General features: G+C 40.1%; 1 protein-coding gene across 7 annotated transcripts in view; it reads right to left on the bottom strand.

The window, feature by feature from the left end:
* The window catches only part of AKAP7 (A-kinase anchoring protein 7), a 156,761-nt gene that overhangs the window by 37,226 nt on the left and 100,854 nt on the right, over positions 1 to 18,681 (bottom strand). For 2 of the 7 annotated variants that reach the window (XM_023254370.2, XM_023254371.2), the window contains exon 8: positions 1,312 to 1,380. The exons of 2 other annotated variants lie outside the window; for them this stretch is intronic. In XM_023254370.2, the coding sequence (XP_023110138.1) occupies positions 1,312 to 1,380 (69 nt within the window). Of the gene's footprint in view, positions 1 to 1,311; positions 1,381 to 3,752; positions 4,252 to 18,681 lie in introns of those variants that run through there. 3 more of the 7 variants (XM_023254374.2, XM_023254375.2, XM_045058047.1) reach the window with 3 other exon arrangements.

Raw genomic sequence — 18,681 nt, 5'->3', positions numbered from 1 at the left:
AACAAAATAAAACCCAGACTCATAGATAACAGAGAACAGACTGGTGATTGCCAGAGGGGAAGGAATAGGGAAGTGAAATGGGTGAAGGGTAACAACAGGTACCAAATTCCAGCTATGATATAAATAAGTCAAGGAAATATAATATACAGCATGGGGAATACATATGGTATTAACTTTGTATGGCAACAGACTATAATTATCAGTCCCCAATGTATACACATGTCGAATCACAATGCTGTACACATGAAATTAATTAATATAATATTTTAGTTCAATTATACCACAATAAAAAGATACATACTTGTAAAATTAAAATATGTGTCTTGTTGAAATACATACTGTTTTATTTCCAGTATCACAGAATATCAGGGTTACAAAGTAACCAAGTTGCCAATATATCCAGTTATTAGCTCTTCTGTTCACCCTTCACAACATTCCTAGAATGGCTTCATCCTATGTTGAATACCTCCAGTGACAGTAACTACTAGCTTATGAGGCAGTATGGTTCATCTTTGAACATACATCTATTTCATTCTACATAAAATCAATGTGCTTCAAAATGGGAAAATCTGCAATAGGGAAAGAGCAAGTAGACTGTTTTCTAATTAGTTATGGAAGTGTCTGCCTTTAGTTATTAAGTTTTCCTTTGAAGTCTACTTAATGAGATTGATAAAGTACAGTGGTCAGTAAGGCTGTACAATAACATTCCTATTCATGGACATCCCCTTCAGGAAACTCACTATGAGAAACTAGGCAATTCAGAGAAAACAGGAGTTATTATAAGAATTCAGCAAAAACTACTAGATTGAGAGTATATACAACATCTGTTCATCCTACAATATCTACAGTATGTTTAATGTTAAGTATGTTCCTGTGTAGCAACAGAAAGAATTGGTCTTGCAATGAATGCATTTGTTAATCTTGTAAGAAGCATGCATTTATTATCAGTACATGCTATTCATTATGGCCCAAAAGTATACAGTTTAAGAAAATGTTCATTGCTGGGATTTAAACAAAAAGGGTGTAGTTGCTTTGTGCTGCATTAATTGAAAAATAAACCATTTTGGGTTCTACCGTACTTGACTATTCACCCCATTACCAAGATTTCTGACTATGTACACAGTTAACTCCACACAAACTTAGGTCCCTGCACAACTAGTTGATTAAACAACCATTTTGTTTGCTATCAATAGATTAAAATAGCACTAACAAACAAATTAAATGGGAATACTTTTTATGCACCACCACCACCAAGGGTAAAAGCAGGCTAAAGCAGCAGTGGGAGGGGGAAGGGGGTCACTTGAATCTTACCACTTGGCCAGCTGGGTATATCCTTTCTGTACCTCTGCAGGACGGTAGAGGACGGGCTTTCCAACTCACCTGTGTTTTGAGAATGACATCCACAAATTTAAACTTTCACCAAGACCTCGTTCAATCCTCCATAATTTGAGCTGCCCTAAGGAGGTATGTTCCAGAGCCATCATCCTTTACAGCAGAACTGAAGGATGTGGGCATTTGCATTTTTGTGCTGTGTCCCTAGTAGGTCCCCACTGAGTTTGTTGGCTCAGCGCAGGCTAACAAGGCTACTAGGTGGGGACACAAGGACGATTAAGACCCAGGAGGTTACTATACAATCAGAAAAATGATGGGCCCTCCCAAATGTCTATTGTGGATTCTTTTACATGTTATCAACACAACTTATGGACTGGCTATCTACAGTTAGTGCTAATTTACTTGTTTCTTGAGGCATGCTGGCTAATGAATTCTCTAAAACACTTTTTTTTCCAAGTCCCCTTTGTAAGTACTATTAGGTATGTGTTACCAGCAGCACAGCAGTGCCTGGCCAGAGAAGCTTCTCTTTAGACCATCCTGTAGCAGACAAATTAAACATGGCGTCACAAAACAGCTGATGGGATGTGTGATGATGGAGTGTGGAGCAGATCGTGAGGAGAAAAACAGTGAAGCAATGTCAAAATCAAAGACAACTGCAAGAATGGTGGGGGGGGGGCAAAAGGTCAGCAGCAGTGGTGAGGGCAGAGGAGAGAAAAGGGGTGCGAATGCATTGATCCCAGCCATAATCTGCACTTCTGAACTAGAACTTCACTTCAGACACTGTCCTGTCCTCATTTTCTTTTTATAATTTTGGAAGTTGAGGAAGTAACCCCCCAAAGCAGTATATACCACTTCCTATCAAGCTATATTAAGCACTTACATAAAATACAAGACTCTGCACCCCACAATTCCAGATGAAAAAGACAGAGAAGACCAAATTCCTCAATGAGGTGAAAGTTGACTTCTGTTAGCACCAAGAAGACTGCTTACCCAGGGGGAAGGAGAGAAACCGAATAGAAGGAAAGCAGGTGTCGAGGGAAAATGTGGAGCAGTGGAATAGGAAGTGGGGAAAGGTAAAGAAGGATAGGGGAGAATTCGCTGTCCCTACATCTGTCCACACCACAGTGTTTCAGATGCGGGTGCTGTTTAAGCAATCAGTCAATCAACCGTAACCCTTGCGAACTACAAATAAATCATTCTGACAACTACCTGGAAAGTTTCAGGCTGTCACACTAATGCCAGTGCTCATTGTTAAAAAATGAACAATTCTGTTGTAGACTCATCTCGGGTTTTTAAATCAGGTACCGTGCGATGTCATTCTCACAGGTAAAATTTGCAGCACACCTATTGGCTCTTGTTAATAATCAAATGCTCCAAAGTCTCCCAACATTTATTCCAAAGCATTCCCAGAAGATTTCTTGTAAAAACAGGCTTATTTCTCAAGTGAACAGGTACAGGATGCATATTAATTTTTTTCAAAACCTGTCCCTGGCTGGTTTCCAGAACAAGCAGCAGGACATGTAAGACAGATGTGGACCTTTGAGTATCTGAACCAGATATCAGGAGATTCTATAGGCTTACTTAAATCTATTTAAGCAAAGCACTGATGTGACAGAAATATGGCTGCAAATTTGGTAAGTATGACCACAAAAAGCACTACAAATTCAGTATTGGGGGGGCAACTAGTGTAAGCCAAATCCTATTCAGCACACTAAGTAAGCCAAAACGTAAGGGAGTATGCACAACCCAGTGAGGAGAAAGCAACTATGCAAGTGTCATCACTTTAAGTTCTGTTTTCTAAACCGTAAGCAGATGTTGAATCTGCCTGACACTGGCTTAAAAACATTCGTGAGGTTCTTGCTGGGAAGCAAAGCCGCATCACTTGCTTGGAGTGGCCTCCCAGTTACACCTGAATCCCCCTCCACGGAGAACAAAGCGGAGGACACGGGAAAATAGCTGCAAATGTGTAATATACGTCATTTTAGACCCAGCTTTACTTCTCTGTCTGCTGTTATCGAGCACTGCTCCCAAAATACCCCAATTTCAGATAAGAAAAATGAAGTCTGGCTCATACAAATATATCAAATCACAAGGCAGTGATTTAAAGAAAGTCAAAACTCAACTCTGACTCTAGATAGTGGGATGAGAATGAGCTGTGGGATTCATAGAACCGCCGAAAATAAAAAAGGAGTTTTCACTATTTTGTATTTTTAACGTAGCCATTTGTAAATGTACTTTTGTCAGTTAATTATCAACTACATACCTACCCACCCTTTTCAGAAACGCACTTGAAAAACCACAGTTATTCTGTTACCTTTCCCATAAGAAAAAAAAAACAAAAAAAACCCCAAACTACCACTAGAAGACAACCACACAAAACAGGCACTCGGGATTCTGCACGGCACAGTCACCACACTTACTGATTTTTGCCTCCTCTCTTGAGAAAGGAAAGCAGCAAAGCTGGCCCATGGCACTGGTGCTGTCTTTCCTTCCCGGTGCTCTTCTCCCTGGGCACCCCAAATAGAAACTGCAGTTTGGACCGCGGTCTGCGAGCACGCCCTGCCTATTCCACTCCGAGGAACGGCACGCGTGGCACGGAGAGCCAATGCACAGCCGGCAGAGAGAAAGCAGAAGGCAAGTCGCTGCGGCGGTGAGCAGGCAGGCTCCACCTCCCGGTCCCCAGCCAGAGGCGGCTGCTCCGGGACCGGGACCCGCGTTCGGTGAACCAAGGGGCCATATGCTCCCCCGATTCTCACACAACTGAGAGCTCCCAGCTGCCCAGCCTTAGATGAGAGCCGCCAGCACTGTCTGCGTAACCGTGTGTGTCTTTAAGAAAGATAATCAAGGACAAACCACGCCGAGTCGTCCTCTCTCCTGCAGACAGAGTAATTACACAGAGAAATGCAAAGACAAAAAAACAAAAAAAACAAAAAAAAAAAAACAAAAAAAAAAACAAAAAAAAAAACCAACCCAATCCCTTCACTTTCTGTCTGCTATTTAAGGAGGAAGAGCTTTCTTTTATCCCCAGGAGATTTTTGTTTCTTTGTTTTATGAATAAGGAACCTGACGTTGCACAACACTGAAAACCCAACTTGAATGAAGTACCACTAACTACCCCACAAACTGCACAAACTGGAGAAATGACGGGGAAAATGGGGGTAAAAGAAGATACCGATGGTTGCCTGCACTTGACAACGTTATCTTTTAAACATCTGCCTTCTGAAATACAGCTTTGTTTTTCTATTAAGGCAGGAAATCAACATTATGAGTTTTGAAATCAGAGCATCAAGTATTCAATAGCCCAGAAAATTCCCCAAACCTAGAAGCATCACTGAGAAAAAGATCACGAGGTGCGTAAGCAAATTCGGGGACAGCACGACTAGTTTTGAACTTCATGACATGAGATAACCGATTTCAAGTAACAGCTCCAAATCTGTTCCCCCGAGTAGGGAACAGCCTTACTATATGACACTACAGGAATAAAAAGCTGTTCTTAGTGCCAGAAATACCATGCAAATCCCTGCTTTCCTGCTCTACTTCCTGGCAAGGCACATACACCCATTTACCAGGAGGTGGAAAGAGAGGGCTCGGGATGATCATGAAAACCCCCCATGTCTCTGAATCCAGGATATCTGCTTTCACACTCCCCTAAACAAAAAGAGTAGGCAGCTTGGAAAAATAAAAACTGTCAATTTTTTATGTGAAATACTACTTTGTGCATTAAAGAAAGATCTGTAGTGAACACTCTTCATTGAAAAAAACGAGTGAGTCCTGGCATTCCCTAATCACCAACGTTGCTGTAGCCATAAAACCTTTAGAAGTAGAAAGCCAGAGCTTTGAATCCCAGGTGTGTCAGGTATGAACAGTGATGAAATTCTGACCTGTTGTCAGAGTTTTGGATATCTTCCTCTGTGAGATCTGCAAATCAGGTAAGTTTATTATAAAGTTTTCATTTGTAGTTAAGTGCGCAGGAGGAAGGGAAGAAGCAGAGAACAGATAGGGTACTATATCTATTTGCACCTCAGTCTTTCTAGCACCAGCCTGCAGTCTCTCCTCCACCTCTTCTAATTTCCGGCCCTGCTGGCTGCCATCTTAAGTTACTGCTTACATATGTGGACTCCAACCAAAAAGCCCCCTCACTCAAATGCAGCATTCAGGGGAGAATACTCTGTGATGAACCCCACACTGACTCTATTAATCCATTCCTATTGGTACTACTTCTAACAACATGCAATTAAGAATAAAATAGGGGCGCCTGGGTGGGTCAGATGGTTTTTTTTTAATTTTTTTTTTTCAACGTTTATTTATTTTTGGGACAGAGAGAGACAGAGCATGAACGGGGGAGGGGCAGAGAGAGAGGGAGACACAGAATCGGAAACAGGCTCCAGGCTCTGAGCCATCAGCCCAGAGCCCGACGCGGGGTTCGAACTCACAGACCGCGAGATCGTGACCTGGCTGAAGTCGGACACTTAACCGACTGCGCCACCCAGGCGCCCCGGGTCAGATGGTTAAGGGTCCGACTTCAGCTCAGGATATGATCTCACGGTTCATGCGTTCAAGCCCCACATCGGGCTCTGTGCTGACAGCTCAGAGCCCGGAGCCTGCTTCAGATTCTGTGTCTCCCTCTCCCTCTGCCCTTCCTCTGCCCAGTCCTCGCTCTCTCTCTCTCTCTCAAAAAAAAAAAAAAAAAAAAAAAAAAAAAAACATTAAAAACAAATTTAAAAAAAGAATAAAATATATAAAGTGTGTCATTACCTAAGTAACAGTATTTACCTCAGAATATTCTGCAATCTCAGGGGGAAATATATATATATTAGAGATTTTTTTCATAAGCATTAAGAGTGAACCAACCATAATAAAAGCCTAGAAAACAATTGAAAAATCCAAGACAGGAATTTTTAAAATTGGTTTTAATTGTTTAAATAATTAGCACGTTTAAACTCACAGAGCAGATGGAGTCTGGTTTCCTATCACTAAGGTGTCTCTCCATTCTGGAAAGCTCTAGTTTCATACCATAGGCTAAGGCTACTCTTAGCCCAGGATTTCCAGGAATGGTCTTCATATTGCATTCTTTCCTGTTTTTTTTTTTTTATAATAAATATGATTCGTTAATTATACAATTAAATCTAATTTCACTACTATAGATTTCCAAAGAGTTTCCATGTACTCAAATTTTCAACTCAAAATCATGGACACATTCATGTGTTCAGATGTTTGTTTGTTCGTTCGTTTGAAACACAAACCATACATATGTCAGGAATACTGGTGAAAAAGCTGACTTTCTTCCCCACCATCATATGCCCCTCCTCAAATATGAATAGCTACCATACAGAAGGACCCAGAGAGTAGCCATCATCTACGCAATTGTTTGGGAATACAACAGTATGTAACTGACTTGAATTGTAGAAGATATAAGCCCCTCCTCCCCCTTCCCTATGTCACAAAAACAACCAAGTAGTAGGCAGAACAAGAACAAACACTAAGATATCCTGGACACTCGCTATATGCCAGGCCCTTGCTAAGTGTTTTACATTTACCCATTCATTTCATCCCTTCCACAGTCCTGTGAAGTAGGGAGTATTACTATCCCCTTTTTACAGATGGAAAAGCTGAGCTCAGAAAAATAACTAGGCCAAAATCTCTTAGAGAATATGGGACCATAATGGGATCTGAACTCAACGTGTCTGGCTACACAGACCCTGAGCAGCTCTCCCCAGAACTCTGTATCATTAAGCGCAACTTGTGTGCGGTTATCAGGTATATACCTTACGAGGCAGCTCACTGCAATTTCAGAATAATGTGCAGCAAAATAGCTATTTAGCCAAGCTCAGTGGTAGTATGTTTAAATGTCTTGGTTTCTCATGTCTTGTCAGGAAATCCCTCTATTAATGGGGCAAGAGTAATACAATCTTCTTCTAAGGCAGATCGCTTATTGGAGCTAGAGCCTAGTTCTACTGCCTGTCACGCTGTGAAGAGATGATCTATCCAGAGCGCAGAGATACCAGAATGGCCCCTGAAAGCACTCACCTTCCAGGAAAAATAGCAACTTATACCAGTCACGAGTAATCCCTGAGAATATTAACGGCGTTCTATTAGAGGGCTAACAGACTCTTTTCAGTAATACAGAGAGATCTACAAAAAGAAATTAGCCTCAAGGAGAAAAAAATATCTGATATGGTGTCATGTTCCTAACTTTAAAGCTATAACCTTTGCTCACAGGCCTGGCTTCAACAAATCATGGTTAGGACAGTTCTCTGCCTGCTATAGTTGTTTGGATTCTTGTTCTAACCACTAAACCAGTAGGGACGAAATGAAACAGTATGAGGGGTGGCAGCCGTCTCTTCTCCACGTGCTGTGAAATATAAACTCTGACAATATTGTCTCTAATGTGAAAAGATAATTCTTAACTGTGACCAGCTCTATTCTCTGTATCACTGGTTGGCATTATTTTCCATTGGAAAACATGTATATTGGATTTCTGTGCAACCTCGCTATATAAAAGTTGGACTCGAACAAATCTCACTGTAAGATTCTGAATCTATAAAACTTTACAGATCCCACCTCTTTTGAAACCTCCAATTCATTAGTTAAAGGAAAGCTGAGTTTGACAACTTACAGAAACACATGAGAAAGAAAAGAAAAAAGCATATATTCCTTTATTGCAAAGAGAAAAGAGAAAGAGGGCATTAAATTGTGAAGTGTAAAGGTTGGGGGTGGGGGGGAATGCTTCATCCCTCCAACCTCTGGAACCAAGCGTTAGGAGACATTCCTTTAGGCACAAAGAAACACTTCAGGAAGATTTCATTACACAGCAGGTGGCACACTTATGGAAACTGTTAATGCCAAGAAATGTCACAGTTTCAGCAAAAATGTACGTAAGTTCAAGAAATGCTTGACGATTCATGAAAACACAACTGATAAAAATTGGGATCTTTTGGAACATATTCCAGTTTTTTATGTTGATACCGGGGTACCAAAAGATAAAAACTATTAATCTGGGCCTTACAAAGGTTGGATGGACATATTCAATATTGTATTCTGTTTTTCTATGTTCCTGGAAAACCAAATTTCAATTCTCAAGAATCAATCCACAAAGCATATGTCACCCAGACCCAACAGATATTCCTCTACTCTTTAGCCACTGCGACATCCTTGCAGCCATTTTGTGACCATAGGGCAAGGTTCCGAAGCTACATGATTAAATACTGATCTTTGAAAGTGGTTCTGACGAATGTCTGTCTACACGGAAGAGGGGCTGAAAAAGTTATAACTGAAAAACTTTAAGGATTACTTGTTAATCTCACTGGTAAAGTCCTGTCTTTAATTAGCAGACAAAAGAAAGAATCTTGATCTAACTGTGAAATTTGGGAGCCAAGAATATATTTTTACCATTACTCCCATGTCAGTCCTATTTTCAACAAAGACTTTTTCTTTCTCTTTCCAGTGTTTTAGTTGTTTTTCTCTAAAACTGAAAGTTATAGGTAGTTGAATTTGCAATTGCCATATGCTATAGAATTTCAGTATGTAATTGAAGAGAAAATATGCTTTTTTAAAACAGAAGCAGAAAAACATAATGTACCATATACAGCGTATGTGCACTTAGGAAAGGGGAGGAGGCAAGCAGATAACTAGAGTTAGAGAAGAAGTCCTTCTCCTTTACCAATCCGGAAGAATCATGGTCAAATCTCGGCTGCTGCGGGCCGATTTAGTGCTGATTTTCAAATGCCTCCTCCATGCTTATTATGCTGTACTTTTCTATGTGTGTGGCCTAACTTTAAACAACGTATGTAGTTGAGGCCCTTCCCTTAATTGGTAAGAAATAAATTGGGCTGGGGTGCCTGGATGGCTCAGTCAGTTAGGCATCCGGCTTCCACTCAGGTCATGATCTCACGGTTCGTGGGTTCGAGTCCCACGTGGGGCTCTGTGCTGACAGCTCAGAGCCTGGAGCCTGCTTTTGGATTCTGTGTCTCCCTCTCTCTCTGACCCTCCCCTGCTCATGTGCTCAATTCAATTTGATTCCAGCCACTATTTATTAAACACTTAGTATGGCTAATATGATAATCACATTGGCTCTTGAGGTGAAGTTAACTTTTGAAACAAGGGGTACAACCAAAATAAGTGAGAGAGAAGGCCCCGGCCAGGCCAAATAGAGTAGGAGGCAGAAATCTGTACACATGAGCCAGAGGGAGCAGGGGGGCATTCGCATTGTGGTAAATCCCATTGGACAGTTTTATTAAGGAAATGCAGTAAGAACGAAGGCCAGTAACAGGTCATCTATTCTGGTTAGCTGCTGTCCAGTCCCGCTTTTACAGTCTGTCCTTCTTTTCAGGCATTAACAACAAACTCACAAAGACTGACATGAGTTACTTAACTCAAGGACAAGTTCAATGATTGGATGTCAAAACTTGTTTTTTAAACAAAAAGAAAAAAAAAGGAAAAGCAAAGAATACATTTAATCTGCTGGCCAGTATTTGTATTATCTGCTTTCTTATTCAACTGCTTTTAATCCTTTAACGCCCTGAGGCTTTCGGAGAGAAAGCAACACCCTTCACAGCAAGAAAAAGCGTATTTTAAAAGGGCCAAGAGGACCCAAATGAATAGATTTTATTTGCAATTTAACAATGTAAACAAAAATTTGGTTTTAGTTTCTAATTTACTGGGTTTTTTTTCACAGGTGCTACTTATCCTTTCTATGGAATATCCTCAGTCTGTATTTAGCTCTGAACGTGCTCCCCCGGTTGACCTTGAGCAGTTACATTCCCTGTTATATAAAGGATTTGAAGACTTCAAATAAAAGGTGCTTTCATAACTCAATGCATTGTTATTAAAGTTTGGTTTTTTTTTCCTGTAATAGCAGTGAAATCGATAGGGAAGAATGAAAGTAAATCCACAAAATAATAAAAAGAAAATCCACTTCTACTAGATGAAAGGCAGTTAAATCAAGATTGGTTTTGGCAGGTCTTGGGATCTGTCATGATCTACCGTGGCCCAGGGTAACATTCATCTGATACACTATGTCAGTATTCACTCTGTTTTTAGACACTTCTAACAGCATTTGATAACTGTTGTTTAAGTACCCATAAAATTGGGGCCCCTGGCTGGCTAAGTTGAAAGAGCAAGCAGCTCTCAACCCTGGGGTCTTGAGTTCGAGCCCCATGTTGGATGCTTAAATAAATAAATTAACAAACTTAAAAAAAAAAAAGTTTAAGTACCCATAAAACTAAAATATTGATGATGTGGACAACAAAAGCAAAAGAAATGTAGATAATATTAAATGTCCTCACACCTTGCAGCCTACTGACAAGTACTTGAAACAGGCAGAGCAACAGTCCTCAAGGAACTCACAACTGCCTTAATGTTAATGCTTTGCTACAGGCAAAAAGCAACCTTAGCTTGACTTTAGCCAGGCCTCCAGGATCCTGTAAGTCTTCTTTAGCATCCTTTTGGACACTTCCTTTATCTCTGCCCCTCACAACTAAAAAGTATATAATCAATAGCACCTTACAATCCCAGTGCAGATCTTTCTGCCCATGGATCCTGTCCCCGTGCTTTAAAAAAATCACCTTTTGGGGGACTCCTGGATGGCTCAGTCTTGGTTAAGCGTCTGACTCCTGATTTTGGCTCAGGTCATTATCTCACGGTTTGTGAGATGGAACCTCGCATCTGGCTCTGTGCTGACAGGATGCAGCCTGCTTGGGATTCTCTCATTCCCTCTCTCTTTCTCTGTCCCCTCCCCTGTTTGCACGTGCATACACCCATGTGCGTTCTCTCTCTCTCTCTCTTTCTCTCTCTCTCTCAAAAATAAATAAAAACTTAAAAAAAACACCTTTTGCACCAAAAATGTCTCAAGAATTCTTTCTTGACCGTTCAATCCTGAACCCCAACATTTTCCGTTAATACATCTCTTATTTCATATCCAATATGTATTGAATGCATTCAGCTGCAAGTAACAAAAACCTCTTGATTCAAATGGTTAAAAAGTAAAGAAACTCATTATCTCCTAGAATCAGAGATGGAGTTGCCTTAGGGTTGGTAATTCAGTAATTTAACAAGATCATCAAGAGTCACTCTTCCAGTCTTCCATACACAGTACACATGCTTGTAGTCATCTAGTGTCCCCATGGTTAAGGTGGCTGCTAAGTCCTGACATCACATGTATAACCAACAATTCCCGATAAAAAATGACGTTCTCTTCCCTTAGAATCTCTAGGTCTCAGCAAACAAACAAACAGACAAGCAAAACTATTCTCTGAGGTCTCAAGTAGACTTCCCCTCACAGATCAGAATTGGGTCACAGGCCACTTCCTAAACTAATCACTGGCAAGAAGAATGGACCCAGTCATCAGCAGGACTAAAGCCAGGCCCATGTGCTCTGAAGTTCACCACCATCCAGGGAAAGTGGGGCTCTGCCAACAGGGAAGAAGGGGAAGAAAACGGACCAATAACAGGCAAAGCACTAGTGTCTGCTATTGGTCAATTATAATTAGTAAAGTTACTAAAAAAATTTTTTAATCCGTATTTATTTTTGAGAGAGAGAGAGAGACAGAGTGCGAGTGGGGAGGAACAGAAAGAGAGGGAGACACAGAATCTGAAGCAGGCTCCAGGCTCCAAGCTGTCAGTACAGAGCCTCATGTGGGGCTCGATCTCAGGAACCCTGAGATCATGACCTGAGCCAAAGAGGGATGCTTACCCCAGGCACCCCAATAATTACTAAAGTTATTGAAAGGGTTGATAAATAATTTTGCCTAGCAAAAACAGGAAAAAGCCCTAAAAAGTAAATCATTGAAAAAGAGTGCCATGCTAGTAAAATATATACCCCCCCAAAAACACAAAACAAACAAAAAACAAAAATGGGGGAGCTTGGGTGGCTCAGTGGGTTAAGCACCCGACTTTGGCTCAGGTCATGATCTCACAGTTCATGAGTTCAAGCCCCGTGTCGGGCTCTGTGCTGACAGCTCAGAGCCTGGAGCCTGCTTCAGATTCTGTGTCTCCCTCTCTCTCTCTCTCTCTCTACCCCTCCCCTGCTCACGTGCTCTCTCTTCTTCAAAAATAAATAAAAAGATCATATATGGATGAATATATGCCACACTTACATACTGAATTCTTGCTGAATGCATAGTTGGAGAACAAGTATCAAAAATATTAACTGTCTTTCTCCTAAACCTTATTGTGCTAAGATTGACTTCTTAAATAAAAGCTTTTGCTTTGATCAGAGCTGTCAGCAATGAAAATATTTTTGGCAGCTACGAATCCCTGGTATGAAATACAAAAGTTATGATTATCAAATTCAGTTTCCTTTACTCATAATCAGAAGCAAGACAAAATATTCACTTGAATATCCTCATCAGAAGATCAAATAGAACCACAATGAATGGACAAAATGTTGTTCTCTCAGCCACTGTTACGTGTTCTAGGAATTTCATATAAAATATTTTCAAGTCATATAAAATAGTAAAGGATCTTTATGGGTTAATGAAAAAAAAAACAGAATTTAATCTTCATAAAGAGAAATGAGTATACTCAGTTTCTTCAACCCTCATGATCCCTGTTTTTACCAGAACAAGTTTCTCTGTAAAGGAAGCGAACTTGAGGGGCACCTGGGTGGCTCAGTCAGTTAAGTGTCTGACTTTGGCTCAGTCATGATCTCACGGTTCATGAGTTTGAGCCCTGAATCAGGTTCTGCACTGGTGATGCAGAGCCTGCTTGGGATTCTCCCTCTCTCCCTCCCTCTCTCTGCCCCTTCCCCACTTGCTCTCTCTCCCTCTCTCTCTCTCTCTCTCTCTAAAAATAAGTCAATAGACTTTAAAACATGTTTTTTTAAAAAATTAAAAAAAAGAGAAGCAAATTTGCATAGTGAAGGGGCATCTTTATGCCATTGCTGTCCAGACCCTATAGACCAAGAAGAAACAATAAACAGGTCTGTCATATTTGTTTAACCAATTTCTACCACCTTTAATTTTAGCTCTTGGTTTTAGATCTCCTTCCTTCCTCTACAATAGTTATCTCAGGTAACTAGCTACAAACTAGTCTGAAGTCCCAGGTTTCCCAGGTAACCCCCAGCTACCTCATTCATACCCACAGCTTTAACTGCCAACTTAATGCCACTAAATCCCAAACCGATCTCTTGGATAGATCGTCCTCCGTGTCCCAGACCTCCCTCTGGGATGTGTCCCTTGACTGGGCCACAGGTATTTTAATATGTCTAAAATCAAACTCATCTTCTTGTCACCAAAATCTGTTTGTCTTTTATCCCCTACATTGGCGTAGGGCACTGCCGTCAACCCAGCTGTCAAACCCCAAATCTGAGAGCCATCCTAGACCCATCCCCTACGATGATCTGCTGTAAACCTGAAAAGAGTGATTCTCCCGCCTGCCTAGATCTGCAATGAACCCCTCCTTCTCTGTCTCTGCTGCAAATGCTCACTGCAGACGATCGTTAGGACCTCCCTAGGCTACCACCCTAGTCTCCTAATCATCTTGCTGATTGAGTCTCCTGTTCTGTCATATGGAGCTTTTATGCTACTGGTAGACTGGACTTTCTAAAGCACAAATCTGAGCATGTTATTCTGAACTCCAAATTTTTGAAGGCTCCCATCCCCTACAAAATAAGATCTGAATTAAGATAAGATCTGAAGGGTAGGGAATTCACGTGCAGAATGCATTACTAACCCTCCTCAGGAAGTTACTCAGCCTGGAAAACACCCTCCCTTTCACTTGTCCTTCCCACAGGCTCTGGCTGCAGCTCAGACCTGCCCTCTTCTGTGCAGCCTTCCCCGACAATCCCAGGCTGAATTACAAGTACACTCGGTGGCTTCCCATTAACTTCAGGCAGTCGTTATCACTTTAAATTGCAATTGTTTGCATGACTTGGCTCAGAGCAGAGGCTGTGTTGGCCCACCTTTGATCTTTAATACACAACATAATTCTTGGCATTTAGTAGGTTCCATAACTATCTGTTCAACAAATTGCACAAGTAAAATACAACAAAATGTGTTTATATGCACAGCTAGCAGCTCTTCAAATGCCCCGAGGGAGGTAAGCCGGATAGCTCAGGCCAAACAGCTGAGTCCCAATATCACTGTAACAGTAGTGTGGCAGCCACGGGCCATTTACTCACTAGGGTCATGGTCCCTGTTCCGATTCGTATTTTAAGAGTGAATCTAAAACAGAAGAAGAATATGGTGGAACTGGATATTCAGGCAGAGCTGGACAATGGGAATATTATTGTCTTTCAATTAACCAGATACAATGACATCAAAATGTAGCTCTGGCAAAAACTAAAGTACAACAGCTTAACACAAAACAAAGAATTTGTGAATTGTAACGATGGAAGAAACTTCATGAGGTCCCTCAGGCCTCCGGGTTGTATGATCCACAAATGGTACTCTCTCTTCCCCCTTAAAAGATGTCAGTAAAGACATTTAACAAATCCCTTAACACCTTTGCCCTAGTGTTTAACAATCAATCTTTTAGACTCCACAGTTGTTCCTAATTCCTAAAATAGTATATTCCCAGTAAAGATTAAAAAGAAAATGACTTTTGGGGTGCCTGTGTGGCTCAGTTGGTGAAGCATCCAACTGCAACTCGGGTCACGATCTCACTCGCAGTTTGTGGGTTCGAGCCCCACATCGGGCTCTGTGCTGACGGCTCAGAGCCTGGAGCCTTCTTCGGATTCTGTGTCTCCCTTGCTCTCTGCCCCTCCTCCACTTCTGCTCTCTCTCCCCAAAATAAACATCCTGCTCTGTCTCTCTCTCAAAAATAAACATTCAAGAAAAATTAAAAAAGAAAGAAAATGACTTTTTTCCCTTATACTAACTCTTCCTTCTGTGTCCTGGGTTTAAGAATTGTACACACACTTTGTGATAAACACAGCAATAATGATGGGCACAAGTGAGTGAGCACTGAGTACGCATCAGGCACGATGCTAAGTGCCTTTCACGCATTATCTCATTCAGTCCTCACAACATCCTCATGAGGCAACCATCATTATTAACCCCATGTTATGGATGGGTTTAGGGTCAGTAAGTAATGCGTGCAAGGTTGCCTCGCTGGGAAGTAGCAGTGGCCATTACAACAAGGTCTGCCTGCCTCTCAGAACTCCTGGGTCAGCTACCGCATAGCACATACTCGGCCCCTCCACTATTCTGCATCCTCTGTAATTCCTTAGTGCTTCGCTGAAAGGGGCATGAACTTCATGAGTTTTACATATTTGTCTCCTGTGATTGCATCACATTATCAAATTGCTTTTTTTTTTTTTTAAACAACGTGACATTAAAGAAGATAGACCGACAACTTTGTTGTGTGTTTCCCATAGCCAGGAAAAAAACACAGTGAAGTTTTTATCCTCTCATTGTACTTATATATATATATATAAATTATATATAAGTATATATGCAATATAAAATATTACACAAATACATAAGTTAAAACACCTGATATATATCTATGCATTTTTATTTTTTAAATGCACCGATGTTAATCACAGGCCAATTTAAGGAAAGCATTAAGAATAATGCAAATCTATAATAACCTGAAATGGATGTTCTGATGTTAGAACAGTAAGAACACTGTTACCGTAAGTATTCTAATATGACTAGTATGGCTATTAATATCAATAACTAACATTTTTACAACATTATATGGCAGGCACTATGCTAAGCACCTTTAGAGCGTTAATTAATGTGATGAAAAAGAGTATTCAGAGGCAATTAGGCAATGCGATGGGCAAGTTAGCCATAACTTTCGGCAACTGGAAAGGTCTCCTAACACTAGTTTACTACACATCTTAATATCTTTGATCACAGACTCTGCATCCCAATATCATTCATGTAGCTTTTTTCTTTTTATTTGAAATTCAATATTTACTTTCATATTTGCTAAAATACACTTAAAATCAAAGGCTCTACAAATAAATCATAAAACAACATAAGTTACTCTTGTATCATTCTAGCATTAATGTTAAATTTGTCAGATCGTTACATTTACCACAGAGCACTGCTCCTTTAATACGCAGGGTTCCTACGGCATCTGATATAAATCATAAGGTTTGAAACCAGGCCAACAGATGGTTTCATTTTCAAAATAGCCTGAGCCACAGCTGCCACTTTGTGTTAGCATCCAGATTAATAGCTGATAAATCAGTTAAAATACAGTGAGCCATCACAAAGATTCATTTTTTTTTCAGTTACTTAATCCCTGTCTTCCTCTAACTCAAGCAAATGTAAGGAAATAAGCCGAGCGTTCTAATGATCAGTTGCTTCTCATTTTTACTAAAGGCATATAACCATAAAATTTCAAATGCTTTCTTTTTAGAAGACATGTTTCATCAAAGAAATATTTAAGAAGAGGACAATTAGATTACAAAAAGGAATAACACGGTCATTTGAGAAATTTTACTATGTTAAAGGTTCTGCTTTTTCAAGAGCATTCTGCTTTCTAGGCAGAATGACTCAGTTCCAGTTAAATCTGGACAGTCTTGGCTTTCTTTTTTTATCCCAGCCTAGTACACTTACAAGGGAACATTTAAATGATAAATTATACGGTCACTCATTTCTGTGTCAGAAATTAAATGATTAAATACTCTGTACTCAGCTCTTGTTAATTTACTTGATAATTTTCAACGGAGAAGATTTCCAACTGCTAAGTTTTCAAGTGGAAAAAATGCACAGTCTCCTCAGATGATAAACTGTCTTTTCACTTCTCCCTCTCCTAACATACTCGAAATACATTCATCTTAATTGGTCTAAGTAGAGATGAAATTTTCTAAATCATCTTCCCTGTCAGCCTGTGCAAAAGAAAACAAGACAAACTTTTTGGGCCTGCCCACAGCAAAATGGACATTCTATATTTTACAGTATCAGCATCACATAAGAATGATTTTTAAATGAGGCATTCATATAGACATGGTACTGGCACTCTGGGATATTTTCGTTCTTGATACATTTTTATCACAGAATGCTTAAATGGAAATTAAAAAGGAATGGAGGAAAAAATTCGATAGCTAGGTAGCCATCCAAATTAATTTGTCGGAAGAAAAGGTTGGAAATATTGATCAAAGTTAAGGTTGGAGAGTTGTCTGAGGCTTAAGTTTTTTCATGGTTTTCTTGGACCATGAACTGAAGCAGCAATTCTTAAACGTATTGGCTTCAGGACCACATTACACTCTTAAAAATTACTGACAATCTCCCCATCTTCCTTCCCACTCAAAGAGCTTTTGCTCATGTGGGTGATTATTTATCAAAATGTACTGCATTTGAAATTAAAACCGAATTTTTTGAAAATTTTTTATTTCAAAATATCTTTTTTAAAAATTTTGTTAAATGTTTATTTATTATTGAGAGACAGAGAGAGACAGAGCATGAGCAGGGGAGGGGCAGAGAGAGGAGGAGACACAGAATCCCAAGCAGGCTCCAGGCTCTGAGTTGTCAGCACAGAGCCCAACGTGGGGCTCAAACTCACAAACCATGAGATCATGACCTGAGCCAAAGTCAGACACTTAACCAACTGAGCCACCCAGGTGCCCCTCAAAATATCTTAAATATTATCATTACGAGTCTTTTTATGAAAAACAACTGTATTTTTAATTAAAAGTTTTTATAGTGAGAAGAACAGCATTCATTTACATTTCTGCAATTTTCCTTAATGTCTGGCATAATCAAAGACAGCTTTATCCTCAGGTCTGATTCTGCATTCAGTCTGTTGCAACATATGGTTTCATTTGGAGCCTAAGAAAAATCCAGCCTCACATACATACAAATTTTCAAAAGGGAGGAGAATAATAGCGTTTTCAGATAATCATGAACATTCCTCTTTGATACTATACCAAAACTCAACAAGTTGCAGTTTCTTGAAGTTTAGTTGCAATGTGGAATCTTAAAACTTCTGAACTCCTCTTACTCTTTATAGTCAAATCTTCTGGTATCTTGAATTTTCAATGGATCCTTTATCTATGCATATGTCTTTGGTAACAAATATTGGTCATTTAAGAAATATTGATTGAGTTATGCAGATCTTCCATATTTTGACCCACTTAATTATACAACATCAAAAAACAAAACCCACACTGGACAATCATTAATATCACCCCATGGATTGCAAAAGGCCACTAGTAGACTTCTGATGGTGATGGAAATGTTCAGTATCTTGATGGTGATATGGTTTCACAGTTGTATCTGTACGTTAAAAACTCATCAAATTGTACACTTTAAATTATGTGCAGTCTGGGGTGCCTAGGTAGCTCAGTCAGCTGAACGTCTGACTTCGGATCAGGTCAAGATCTTGTGGCTTGTGAGTTTGAGCCCCACATTGAGCTCTGTGCTGACAGCTCAGAGCCTGGAGCCTGCTTCCCAT

Source organism: Felis catus, chromosome B2 (assembly GCF_018350175.1).
Source record: "Felis catus isolate Fca126 chromosome B2, F.catus_Fca126_mat1.0, whole genome shotgun sequence".
NCBI classification, from domain to species: Eukaryota; Metazoa; Chordata; class Mammalia; order Carnivora; family Felidae; genus Felis; species Felis catus.
Note: the sequence above shows the minus strand (reverse complement) of the source record. Positions and strands in the feature narration are given on the sequence as shown.